Source organism: Dermacentor variabilis, chromosome 10 (genome assembly GCF_050947875.1).
Source record: "Dermacentor variabilis isolate Ectoservices chromosome 10, ASM5094787v1, whole genome shotgun sequence".
In the NCBI taxonomy this organism is placed as follows: Eukaryota; Metazoa; Arthropoda; class Arachnida; order Ixodida; family Ixodidae; genus Dermacentor; species Dermacentor variabilis.
In genome coordinates, this window is record NC_134577.1 from 15,884,945 (window position 1) to 15,898,774 (window position 13,830).

Here is a 13,830-nt window from a genome sequence, read left to right on the forward strand (position 1 = left end):
AGAACTCGTTGGTTTACACGGTTTTTAGATGCAAGCTTTTTAGGTAGAAAGGCAAGTGTCGGTGAAAAACCTGCGGCTTCCGAAAAACACACGTGTTCCATTGCGCGCTAACAAGAGAATGCCATCGGCTAGAAGAGAGTACGTGTGTGTTTGGTGGCAAGGCTGTCATTAGTTTCAGCAAGAACAAGCGAAAGCGTTCTTCAGCTTTTCTAAACAAATTAGACTGTGGCCTTCCTTTCCACCAACGTATAGTTACTCTTATGATGACCGAAATATAGTAACCATGCTCGCAACACAATTTACAGCTTATTAGTACAAACAATCCTATGCCACTTACCACGCTTGCAGCCACGTCGTCCGCAGCCAGGCCCCGACAGCGTTCTGCCGCTGTCACAACTGCATTGCGCATGCGCGACCGTTTCCTAGGTGACCGAGCAGAGTTAACCAGAGTAGCATAGGTCTCGGTCACTCTTTGGTTCCCTTCCACTGCGGTCTTCGTTTTGCTATCGTTATGCCGTTATCGCATATGCTATCGCTGCAAACTGCAATTCATCGATGCGTTCACGGACGCAGCACTTCGTGGTACGCATGGACATTTTTAGACCTTGATGCCGGACGCTATTCAAACTTGCAAGCTTACACTGAATATCTGCTGGCTTTTTTCGCGGCACTCTGCAATCCCCTTAAATTGTATAGCGCTCATCGATTTTTGTTCATTCATTGTGCCATAAATTACACAGATAAACGGATGTTAAATTAAATGTTAGCAAACGCGGGCGTTCTGCATAGATCCGAGGCATTCTGTGGAAAGCTATGTAAAAAGTTGGAAAGACTGTCTGGAAGTTACCTCAATAAAAGAAACGGTTTAAGTTTTTTTTTTTTTATATAGAAGCAAATTTTGTTCCACTTCTGTCGCTTAGAGTTGTCGATCTCTTTGTGATGGAGGAGGAGGAAATAATTTTATTGCGTGTCGTGCGAGTTGGTGGGGAGGGCCAAAGGCCCCGCCTAGGTGACGGCCAGGAGTTCGTGGGTCCTGGCGGCATCCTCGGCCCGCTGGACGGCCCATAGTTGATCCTCGAGGTCGGGGCTGAGCAGCGCGGCTTCCCAGCGCATGCGAAGGCTGTTGCTAGAGGCCGCGTTCTTGTTATTGTTGTGTATCCCTCGGCATTCCCATAATATATGCTCCAGAGTGGCTCTGGATTCACATGTGTTGCATTTGTCCGTTTGATATATATCCGGATGTACGATGTGCAAGAGCGCAGGATTCAGATATGTCCTAGTTTGTAACTGCCGCCATGCGACAGACTGCTTTTTTGTCAATTTAGGGTGAGGTCGCGGGAATATTCCCCTCTGTAACCTGCAGTGTTTGCTCGCATATATTGTACACGATCATAGCCTCCTTCATTACTTTCGTGCCCAAGTTGTAATATGCTCATTTGAAATGTCCGCGGCTTTTGCTTGCTGTTTATACTTATAATAATATTAACATTTTTCGTACTGCAAGAACGTTCTATTTGACAACCAAGAAGTTGAAAGGCGATTCAATGTCCAGCTGAAGTCGATGAAAGACAAATGTTTTCTTGTGCGAGTTGTGGGAGATAGTCGAGTGTAAGGACCATATGATTTACTGTGAGGCCTGCGCTGGAACGACAGCGTTTGAGCGACGTGAACTAGAGGTTCAATCGCATTCCAAGTTTTTGTCCCCACTTATTGTCATTGTCATCATAATCATCATCATATCATCACATTCGCAGTGATTCTTGTAGCACATATCGAGAGGCGCAGCGCCAGTAACCATGGCGCTCCATACGCAATGTCATCACATACAAAGTAACACCAGGGGCACATACCCTCTGGCGCATGCGCAGTGGTGCGTGTTTTAAACTGCACTATCTTCGGGATCGGGCCACGAAAGAAGCTAGAAACAGAACAAAAACAGATATGCCCGATAAAGAAATGTGGCAGTAACTCCTCAAGGATGAAATTGTATTCAACCGCCGTTTTAAGGCGTTGGCATCCTTAGGGTACTCCATGCACTTTCAGGGTGATATCCATGTTTGTATCTATCCGTTTTCCCACCTACCTGGGTCGCTAGGCAGTCCGTGGTCCAATGGGTAGCGCATCGGGATGCTGTGTGGTAACAGCGTGAAAGAAGCCCGCAAATTCACGCAAAATTGCCTCGCGAAGGGGCGCTCGAGACACTTTGCGTGTATTCGCGGGCTCCTTTCGCGCTCGAAAAAAAAAAACAATTTTATGTAGCACGTATCGAAGAACAGAAAGCTGTATCGAGATTTTTTTATGTCGCTCTACAGTTTTCTGATTGACACTTTTAATCTAATTATAATATTTGAGCAGTTGGTTAATTAATTAAGAATAATTATCTAGTTAGGTGGGATGAAAAAAAATAGTTTGAGTATCTCCGAGCGACGGCAAACAACATTACGTTTGTTCTGTCCAGCTACGTGGCATTTGCATACATATAAACTATAGCTAAAGTTAGCTGGGACACACTGTAGAATTGAGTTGCTACGTCATGCAAATCGGTGCATGGCATTTGAGGTTAACGCACTGACACTGGTCTGACTGTACAGCCACTGGCTTGTGCTGCCATTAAATGAACTGAGCCAAGCTACGCCAAAAAAAGAAAAAGAAAAGAACGATGCGCCGGTATCGAACCATTAGACTCGCCTACGCCTAACCAGCGACTCCACAGACATCGAAACCACGAGGCCATGGCCTGACCAGAACTTCCGGAACACCAGCAGGCTAATATCTACACACTCTTAAGCAAAATTACACCCTATTGCCACACAATAATCGTTATCTGTCTTGTCCGCATTTCCTTTCTTCAACGCTGCGATCCCGGTACTTTCCATTAACGAACGGCATGCGCGTTATCAGCATGACATAGCATTCCCGACAGGAAAGTAGCGGGCGCGGCGTTTTCAAGAAAGGAAACGCAAGCAAGGCAGATGAGGATTATTGTTGTGTGGCAGAGGTGCACCCCAAAGGGTGCAAACTTTTTTTAGAGTGTAGTGACAGTCCCAGCAAGTACAGCCTTTGTCCGTAAAGTCTCGAGGCTTATTTTCTTCTCTAGAAATGGATTTCGGAAAACAAAGGTTGGTGCGTATGTGTAGCGCCATCTTTACGGGCTAACCTGAGCTCTTTGTTAGTTGCTGTGGCAGCCGCTAGATGGCACTACATGTAAAAAAATACGTCAAAGGGAAGCTTATTACTTTTCGAAGCGAGATCTGGATACCTTAGAACACGCACCTATAAAGCGAGATGTAAGAAGGAAGAAGCATGTACTTGCTGCGGCAAAGCTAGGGAAACTATGGAGTATACTTTATTAGAATGTGAAGACGTCTTCCCAGCAGTCGATTTAGATACCACTGGCCTCCTTGAAGCCCTTGGGTTCAGAGAGAGCAGTACACTCTTAGGCAGTTACACCCTTTGGCTTGCCCCTTCTGCCACACAACGATAATCGTTATCTGCCTTGATGCGTTTCCTTTATTTAACGCTGCGAGCCGGGTACTTTCCAGTAACGAACGGCACGCGCGTTATCGGCATAGAACAGTTTACATCCTTTGGAGTGCCGCTTCTGATAACGCGCGTGCCGTTCGTTACTGGAAAGTTCCGGGCTCGCAGCGTTAAAAGAAAGGAAACGCGTCAAGGCAGATAACGATTATTGTTGTGTGGCAGAAGGGGCAAGCCAAAGGGTGTAACTTTGCCTAAGAGTGTAGAAAAGCAAACATGTCCGCAGTAGGGATTAGTAAGAGGCGATTGGAGGATTGGTGGAAGAAAAGTGGGGAAACGACAAAATACGGAGACGTACAAAAGCACAGTTCGCAATAGGGGATCAGAAAATTTGGGCGTTGTAGTTTTTTTTTCTTTTTTTATTGATTGACCTTGGTAGGACATTAAGCAGTATAATAGCAAGAGCTTGGTGGCGCAACCCAAAGGGGGACGCTCACAACACCCATCCATCCATACGTTGTCACTAGTCTGCGCATTCTACTGTGAGTGAATGTGGAGAGATGGACGTCCATTTCGAACAGCGTGTAAGCATAAAATTATGTGTGAAGCTTGGCAAGACAGCGACACAGACGTATGACCTCCTTCGTGACGCTTACGGCAACGACACATTATCGCGGGCGCGTGTTTTCGAGTGGCACAAGAGGTTTCTTTCGGGGAGAACGTCGGTGGAAGACGATACAACGCAGGGGCGCCCTGTAACCTCACGGAATGAAAACAACGTGGCTCAGGTCCGCACCAAGACCGCACCATTACAGTCCGCATGCTATCGGATGCTCTTGTCATTGGTAAGACAACATGCCACCAAATTTTGCGTGAGAAGTTGGGGAAACGAAAGCTGAATGCCAGACTTGCGCCGCACTCCCTCACGCAGGACCAGAAGGACACGCAGGCATCACTGAGCGCTGATTTGGTCTCCGAAGCAGAGAAGGATGCTGCATTCGTCGACAGCATCATTGCTGAAGACGAAACATGGCGTTTTCAACACGATTCTCAAACAAAGAGGCAGAGCGCCGGATGGCGGTCTACAAGCTCTCCGGTGTCGAGAAAGGTGCGGCGACAGAAGACCAAAACAAAGACGATGCTGATAGTTTTTTTCGATACCAGAGGTGTCACGCACCACGAGTTCGTCCCACAATGGCAGACGGTGAATCAGGAGTTTTACATCTGCGTGCTCCAACACATGCGTGATGCACTGCGACGCCGTCGCCCTGACTTATGGGCATTTTGACAATGGAGCCTTCTCCACGATAACGCAAGGCCGCACAGCATTACTGTACTTCCCCATCCGCCATACTCGCCTGACCTCTCCCCATGCGATTTTTTCCTGTTCCCTCGTGTGAAGAGAGCCCTAAAAGGTCGCTGGATGGGGAGCGTGGAGGCCATTCGAGACGCCACGACAAAGGAGCTGACAGCCCTGCCAAAATAAGCGTTATCCAACGGTTCCCAAGACCTCAAGAAGCTTTGGAAGCTGTGTATAGACTGCAAGGGAGACCATTTTGAAGGGGTGCTGCACAAATGATTTCAATTTTAAACGCAATTTTTAATGGACTCAGTCTCGGAACTTTACGGACAAAGGTTGTAATCATTCGCGAAAATCGGCACTCCCTCCCCCTTCAACAAAAAAAAAAGAAGGAAATATGACGTCAGTCAGCTGCACTAGATATAGTTCTGTCGCTGCGAGAGCTTATGTATCACGGCAATGACTGGTTTCAGTTTTCTTCTTCTCGAGTCTTCGAATGTTCTTCTGTCGCCATTTATGACGCCTTATCAGCCTTTGTTGGCCTAATAATGCAATCGTATTTTTCCGAAGAAAAATAAGCATAAAGACTCTGCGCGTATGCACAATCGTTGCCCATGCATAACCTATCATTCGCATGCTGGCTAAATTGGTGATGTCCAAATCTGCGCCTCCGTGGTGGCTCCCACCAAGCAGCTGAAACTGATCTCGAAGACCATGCTTTTGCTCACTGCATGTACGGAGGCATGTGTGTTTGCGATGTTTGCAGCTCCCGTAAGCACTAAAACTTCTGGTTCTTCTAAAAGTAGCGCGAACTGCCTGCAGTGCCTCCTCTTTTGGCCCAAGGGAGAACGGATGCAAAACGCACGCCCTCCGACATGCCGCACTGTATTATGCGGCCATGAGCGCAACACGTGAATCCGTTAGTTCACCTCGCATAGCATTTCACTTCTTTGCCTTTCCCTTTGTGTACTCAACCGCAACACAGCTTGCTTCGTCGCTGCTTTTTTCCTCCTACTACTTACCTATTTCTTCTAACGATGAAGATGAAATCTTCGTCCCGAAAAAGAGCGTTTCGTTGGTACAGTTCCAGCTGAATATTTACTTATTTTTTCAGTTTATTAGCGCTGAGGCCCAACCTACTCTAACGAGTAGTGATCGACCTCGGGTTTACAGATTTGTAACTGTACTCAGACATGGCCTCGGTGTCATCCTAGAAGTCGACTCCACTTGTTCAAAGAAAAGAGCACACAGAAAGGGTACAGTTGTGTGCTCGAGATTACTGTACAGCAGGCGCTTACGTGGATTACGATGAAAAACCCCGACCACGAGAACGGTTGACATTGACATCAGGCTTTTATTTACAAGTCATGCTTTTGCAGCACTGAAAATAAAACAAAAAAAAATTTTGAGTTATATTTAGGAGTATCTCCAGAGCATCAAAATACAGGAGGAGGAAACACCACGACAGGAAGATCGCAGAGTGGGTAAAGATGAATCAACCGCATAAATACTTAATAAGCATTCTTTGTTCATTCAAGAATATACAGGGTAATCTAGTCACCTTTAAACACAAGTCTCTTAAAACTAGTAAAAGCAGTTATATTTGGAGTCATTGTGTTATGATCAGTGTTGCCAATTTCACTGTTTTGTCATATTTAGTTTTTTTTTTTTTTGCGCTGTGAAGAGGGAAATTCCTCGCTTGCGGCTGGCGGGTTTTCAGCAGTGTTTATACACTGCTGGCTTCGTTTCTTTGACAATTTATGCTCCACGTGTCGCAAACATTCTGCTTACCCATGCCCCCAAGACAAAGAGTGAACAATCATCACCATCCGCAAACAGTGTGCCCCGCGTTTCTTCCTCCATAGGTGGTATTCAGCGGTGTTATTCTGACAATTCCGTAATGGCACCATTCTGAACCAATCAGAAGTCTCTGATTGGTAGTGGCAGCAATTTGAGCCAAATTTCACAATATGGCAGCACTTGACAATATCCGTAACATTGTTTCGTACAATTGCTCGACGGAACTGTGGCGCAACTGTCTACGGGGGCTGCAAGCACGGCGCTTCAGACAGCATGGGAATGTTGGTTAGTGCATGCATCTGCCTAAACTTGGTCCTTCTGGTTTCAAACGGCTTCGTGACTTTCTGAACTCATTGTCTTCGGTAAGGTATGGCGTTATAAATTAAATAGTAATTATGAAAGCTGTCTAACGTCAGGATTCAAACAAAACCTCTAGCACAGAAGCCCGATATTGAAACCATTACGCTAAGAACGCAGACATGAATTTCTCACGGGCAAGCCAGCGAGTTTCGATTTGGCCACCTCGCCAGGATGAACCACTGCAACTGCAGTCGGATGCAACTTAAGTCTGCAGTGAAGCCCCGCCCACGCCCTCATATCCGCCAGGCACTGTTTCTCCACGAGGCTGCAAATAGTGCAAATTTAGGGCAATGAAGGCAGACAAATCGCAATAAACGAAGCCACAAGAATTTCTGAATCCACAAGCACAACGACCAGAAAAATTAACTAGCCATCATTCCCCCTGGTGGCTGAACGATCGCAGCTTCAGAGCACCGAGTTTTATGGTAAGAAACTAAGGCCAAGAATAGCACCCCTAACGATACCACATTGTCGAATTTGCCATATCGTAAGCTCTGATACGCGCAGAGTGTGAGGGCTGCTACGGCCTCCAATTGGCTCGAAATGCCGCCATAACATTTTCACAACATGGCGGAATATGACAGTCCAGAATAGATTCCCTAGGTGCAGGAAAAACGCGGCACTCAAAACTAATGCCGACGAACAGATGTTTTGGCCGCCTAATGGTCATCGAGTGCGCAAGTTTGACTGTTTCCAACTGCAGTTGTGGTCGGCTTCGGAGGCGTAACTACACCCCACACTTGCGTGACACATCAGCCATGCGTAAGCGGGGTTTTAACGGCACTTGCGCCCGTGCGCTGCTGCTTCACACACGTACGCCTGCACTGAGTGGGCACTGAAAGGGCGCAGCAAAATCGTGAACCAGCTCTTCACCTTTTGAAACGAACGGCGCGGTGCAGCGGGCGCCATTGCTACGCCGCTGGAACGAATAGTGGGATGCAACACCTCGCAAACTTGTTTAGCAGAGTCGAGGAGACTCACTTTCACTCTTCGCCATTTTCGCTGACGAGCTTTATGGGAGTGTGTCTCGTGAAATGGCCCTGCTGATAGGTATAAAAACATTCAGCTGATCAAGTTTGCTTTATCAGTACTGGTGCTGCCGTGGTCCGACGCGGATGTCCAGAGTGTCTTCAGCCATCTGAATGCGATTGGGTTTAAGTTGCACGTTGTCCACTGAGATAGCAAATTCCATCCTTACCGTGCACGCTGGTCTTAAAAGAAACGGTAAATGCAGTTACACGCTGCCCGAGCATGTTGTTCACAAGATCAGCACGATGGAAATCTTTGGGGTCATCGATAGCAGCGAGCTTAAATCAAGCCACTCCAGCAAAGAAACACGTTTCCGCGCTTCGACGTCGCTGAAAAAGCGCTTAATATTGATAATTTATATATTTGATCCGATTGTGGACAAAAAGAGAAACTTTTCTGCCCAATGTTACTTTTTTTCTACTTCGCTTTATTCAGACGCAATAAAAAAAGTTGCGAACTTGATCTCGGTTGTTGTCTGCAGTAAACGCGTTGTAAGCAGATTCTACATTAACTGGAATGAAAACTAGAATTAAGAACTTAGCTTAATGAAACAGAACGGCTTCACGAAATGCAACAGAACCACTTCATGAAACTAAATGCAGTGCATACAATTGTCCTTATTTTGATGCTACGTAAATCAAGAATTTACGAATTAAAGAGCCCAGCTAACTGCATGCAATCTTGGGACATAAAACAGATGCAATGAGCATGTAGAGATATTGCATCACATGAAAACCAACATGGCTAAAAGTACAGAGAAATAATATACTCGTCTTACTATATCACTGTTGCACTATGTCACACGATCACTGGGGAAAGCCGACTAACTAAGGGCGATTCTAGATATACCGGGACAAACACGCTGACTACACACAGCTCAGCATGTCACTTCTCTGCCACAGTGCTCGCTGGTTGGATACAACCACATTGAGTTTGTTCTTATGCTCATTCACACACACCCCTTAGTGTCACGCACCAATCAGCTTGCCGGACACTGGCGTTCCAGCTAGATTGCAACAAGGACTTGTTGGAATCAAAGGCTGTCCGATATGACAAACACGTGGCCACATGACAGTGCCTTCATGACAGGCTCAGGCAGCAATAGAAAAAAACAGTTGAGGGATCGAGTAGGTACCAGGAAAGAACATGCTGGACACGAAGTGTATCTTACATTGAGCATGCCGATTATACAGATATAGGAAAAGCCAGGGCAGAATGAAGTGGCGGCAACAGCAACGATGCACGGGTTGTGGCTGAAAGCTATGGGCACGGGTTGTGGCAACTACGCTATCACTGGCTGGTCGAGGATGCTAATGTGATCCCGGTCGCCATTCGTGTACTCCTCGTTGCTTTCCCGGGATGCGGGCGAAGCGGACCTGGACCATTTTTCACGACCAAAGCCCTCGTCGTAATTGCCTTTGGCTATGAAAAATTGCTTGAAGTGAGGTCCGCAGTACAGCTTCCCTCCGCTGATTGTGTAGCTCTCCAGCCTGCACAGAGAACAAAAACCAGAGCACAGTAAGAAAAGTGACAGGAACTCCAGGCCTTAGTTTTCTGAATCTGACTGAACAGAAACGGTCAGAGATCAAATATTAGGCGACACTTAAAAAAACTACAGCAGAGTTTTGACTTTCTGTCAACTAATATTGATCCCTATATGCAAACATGCTGCGTGAAAGCTAGTCCAGGGACAATCTGAGGCATGGGATGTCCGTACGCTAGAACATTTCCAGTACTTCACAAGCCTCCACAGCATGCAGGTTCTTAGGATTGTGCACCACCATTGTTGCAGCTTGTAGCGAATGTCGCACATACATCACATGCAACTCCAAGAGGCCTTGCAATTCCTTATGAAAATTATGGAATGTCACGTTAATGGCAAGTACTCGTCCAATAAATGTGTTCTTTGTAATAATGCTGCGTCTGCCACACTCACAAGCCTCCTGTTTATTCTCACTAAACTCAAAACTGTTTCACACTCATTTTGGAATGCTTTAACTTAAAGCAATGCAGCATGACACTCGCTAAAGCCTGTTCCCTGGAAGCCACATTATATACACGAATGAATGTCGCTGCCACGAGATGGGGTCACCACCCAATCAGTGATGAGAATTTTTAGCAGAGGCATTGCTTTTAGTCATAACGTTTAAGAAAATCTGTCAAATAGCAGCTGTCTATTACCTACAGGGTAAATTTGGTGGATGTTCTGAAAAACGGAAGCACAGGCCAAGGTGCAAAACTACGAGCTCCTACCTGCACAATATAGAAGTACTTATTCTCTACATAGCAATATTAAGTTCATTTGCCATGCTTAATAAATCTTGCACATAAATGTGATACATCAAAGACCACGAAGCTCTATAGGCTTCGTGGTCTTACACAAGCTCCTACACAAGCAGAGTTGCAGCACCACAACCTCAGCCATACAAACTCCTGGTTGAACTTCAACGTGGAGCCAGTATAATGCGACGTGAAAGAAAAAAAACTGCTGCTCAAACAGCGCATATAAATTCCTGTCGATACGAATGCAATATGCACAAGGCAACTCATTTTATTATCATTGATCATTATGTTTCAAAGTGAATTAGGGGCCCCAACACCCGTTTCATTGTATTTTGACGTCAACCACATCCTTGCACAAAAACTGTTGCACAACTCCCCTTAATACCTTTGCTGTACACATTGGGGACTGTTTAGGTTGCCCTGAATGCATAGTTTCTTCACACAAGCAGACAACTGCACATCTTAAGAGCTTACCTGAGATGGCAACTGCAGTGGCTGCAGCGAAAGCAGTTCTTGTGCATCCGCAGTCCGCTCACCTCCATTCGCTCCATGGGGTAGAGTTTCTTGTTGCATATAGCACACGCCTCAGAGTTTGGAGTTCCTGGAAACTCCTGCAAGCAAGAGCGCGAGAAGCATGCATTGAATTAATATGTAATTAGCGATCAATGCAAGGAGGCTTCTGCTGTTGTCAGTAGCCTGCAGCCTCAGTGACTGCAGCATATATGAACAGCAACAGGAATGATGAAACAGGACAAAGTTAGAGGTACAAATTTTATTTCACCTAAAACAAGCTACAGCATCAGTCATATTGCACTCAAATTTTCACCAAGTAGAGAAGAGATTCATAGAATTTGATGGAAATCAAGTGACTGAAGAACTGTAATACAACTGCTGCTAATTAAGAACATAACCCCACAGTACGACAGTTGGTAAAAAAATGTAAACTGCCAGGAACTGGCAGCTATAAGGCACAAAGATCAAGCTCTGTTGAGTGTACCTTACTATCAAAGTGAACCACAACAGCAGGTATGACGAGTACATAAAAATAACCCTTCAATAGAAACACACAGCATCAAATGCACATTCAAACAGGGTTAGTCATAACATCAGAAAACATACAAAGATGGTAAAAGACAGCTGGATAGAGACCTGCGGTCCCTTTGAATTGACTAAAAAAGAAGGCTCGCAGCCTTTCACAGGCCTTTAAGTAGGCATGGCCTTAAGCATTTGACATGAAGGGAGACTAAACAAAAATATGAAGTATAGTTAGATTGATAAATTATTAGTCTAGAAGTATATCACTGTTGTGTGTCAATGTCACTTTGTTGCACAGAATATTGTGATCGAAGATGCCACTAGTGCTCCTATTTGAATCACCCGTGACAAAATGGACAAGTTGACATAACCTTCACGTGACCTTCCTCTACGGTGATCTTTGAATCAACCAGGGCAGAGGTCACAGGAGAGGTAACATTGCCCCCAATTTGGTGCCTTTCCAATTCTCAATTTCTAAAATGTTCTTGCTTTCAACAGCGCTGTTCTCGCTAGGAATGACAATTTCATAATTTAGGAAGCCTACTTTTTTAGTCTAGCTAGACTCAATATTTTGCTTTAAGATATCTAAAATACGTAGCCCTTTAAATCGCCAGACTGCAAGTAGCTTCTCTCAAGTGTTTTGCAAGGTAGGAAAGAATCCTGGTCGACACTAATTGACAAAAAAACACCTTGCACGTGCTCCTCCAAATGACAAGCAACTTCAGCTAGCACAGTAAGGTTCTAATAAATCATGTGTAGCGATGGCTACATGTAAGTGCACACACATGAAGCTGAACCAGGCACAGAATTTACCAACCACACAGACTAGCCTCTCGGAACATAGAACAGCAAAACCTGAAAAACGGCAAAGCCAATAGGGCATCCTCTGTAACAAACATTTTTATACAAGTGATACGAGAATTACGAGACAAACTTGCCAGTTGCAAGGACTGCAGGATAGCCAGTATGGGCAAGACAATTCTTGCTACTACACAAACTATGTACATGAGACATGGCATAATAGAGCAGCAAGAAAGCTGCTAGAGCAGTCCTGCAGATAAGTTTTTTTCAGACATAGCAAAATATTCATTTTCATTCAAACTGGTGGCGATGTCCTCCAATCCATTGTGTTGATGCTGTCCATGGAGGCCTCGAACTCTTTCAGGTCATTTACTGCAAAACACAAATATTCGATCACAGCTATTAGACACGACAAACTGGCAGCTGCCTTCTGTAAGAGAACATGCGCTTGCCTTAACTGCCGTGTTACGAGAAGTAAGAAATAGAAGAAAGTATTTTTATGTAGTTTCAATACCCCAAATATCTCAATTACTGCTGCATTAAGTCCTGATTGCTCTAATTCGGTTAAAAATAAGGCATGCAACAAAAATTTGCTGACAATTCACTGACAGTGACTGCGGTTTTGAGAATAGACCAGTATTTCATTGCACAAGGCACACTGCAATGCATAGAGTCATCATAATGCTTCATGCAACTAAAGAAAGGAACCAGCACCAGACCAGACGCCATAACAGAAACTAAGTTGAAAAGATTCAGCAGAATACACTACGGTTGTCCAAAACTAGGCATCAATTGAGATGCATGTTCAGTGATGTGGGGCATGCCCAATGCAAATTGGCAAAAAGATGGTCCTTGCTCTAAACAGGGCAAGGCAAGTCCATTGCTAAATAGAACATGCAGCTGGAAGCTGCAATGAGAGTGCTATCGACTATGCATTATGGAGGTACATGAGTCAGTGCCACCTTGTATGTCATCTGACACAAGGCTGGACGTTTCCAGACTTGTCAGATGAAAATTTGTGCTATGCTAATGTGTGTTCCCTCCAGAAATGGGCTTGCCTGCACATCTTCAGAATGACTCCTCATGTTTGTCAATGTCTAGCAGCTGCTATTCAGGGGCAGTTCTCAGTGTTATTTAAAAGTCCACACCCCTTATCTAGGGCTGGTTCCTTATGTAGTTAATGCCGTGAGCCTACATGCTGGTTAGTGCACATGCTTGTGGGGAGAAAGATACTCACCAGCTTCATATTTTTTTCCACTCTGGCATTAGTGCACAACTGCACATCTTCCAAACCATGCATCAAAGCAGTGGGGGCAAATGCATTTGCTGGCGGAAAGCAACAAAAAAAAAGAAGCCACAGCACCAAGACTGCATTCAGATGTGGCAATAAACAAATTGCTAATAACTGAATAAGTTAAGGTATGCTTTGTGAGTGAACTTCACTATATTAGGCACTAAAAAAATGCGTGTGACTTCTTTCATCACAACTGCATGATTTGCTTGCGAGACAAGTGTAATACAATTTTGCATTAGTGGCTCTGTACTTTGTCACTTAGAATATGCAGGAATGCATGGACAGAATTAAACCAAACAAGATGCCTGGGATAAACACACGGAATCAAAACCATGCAGAAAATTTAGTGCTAAATAACTTGCAGCCGCATTACAGCATATCAGCACACTGCTCTTACATGCGATGTGGATGAAATGCTGGTCAAAAAAGTGGTCAGAGAGAGTACGGCTGA

At 45.0% G+C, this 13,830-nt stretch overlaps 2 protein-coding genes across 13 annotated transcripts in view; both read right to left on the bottom strand.

Moving 5' to 3' along the window:
* The window catches only part of LOC142560005 (uncharacterized), a 161,441-nt gene extending 159,387 nt beyond the window's left edge, over nucleotides 1–2,054 (bottom strand). The window contains exon 1 of one of the 3 annotated variants that reach the window (XR_012823285.1): nucleotides 338–1,073. The gene's annotated coding sequence lies outside the window, so the exon portion shown is untranslated. Of the gene's footprint in view, nucleotides 1–337 lie in introns of all 3 variants that reach the window. The other 2 variants (XM_075671741.1, XM_075671746.1) reach the window with 2 other exon arrangements.
* A 4,057-nt stretch (nucleotides 2,055–6,111) lies between these two features.
* Nucleotides 6,112–13,830, bottom strand: part of LOC142560010 (uncharacterized) — a 184,537-nt gene continuing 176,818 nt past the window's right edge. For 8 of the 10 annotated variants that reach the window (XM_075671756.1, XM_075671757.1, XM_075671754.1 and 5 more), the window contains 2 exons: nucleotides 10,724–10,860; nucleotides 6,112–9,456 (listed from right to left, as the gene is read on the bottom strand). In XM_075671756.1, coding sequence (XP_075527871.1) covers nucleotides 9,249–9,456; nucleotides 10,724–10,860 — 345 coding nt within the window. In that variant the 3' untranslated portion in view covers nucleotides 6,112–9,248. Of the gene's footprint in view, nucleotides 9,457–10,723; nucleotides 10,861–11,006; nucleotides 12,458–13,322; nucleotides 13,412–13,830 lie in introns of those variants that run through there. The other 2 variants (XR_012823296.1, XM_075671755.1) reach the window with 2 other exon arrangements.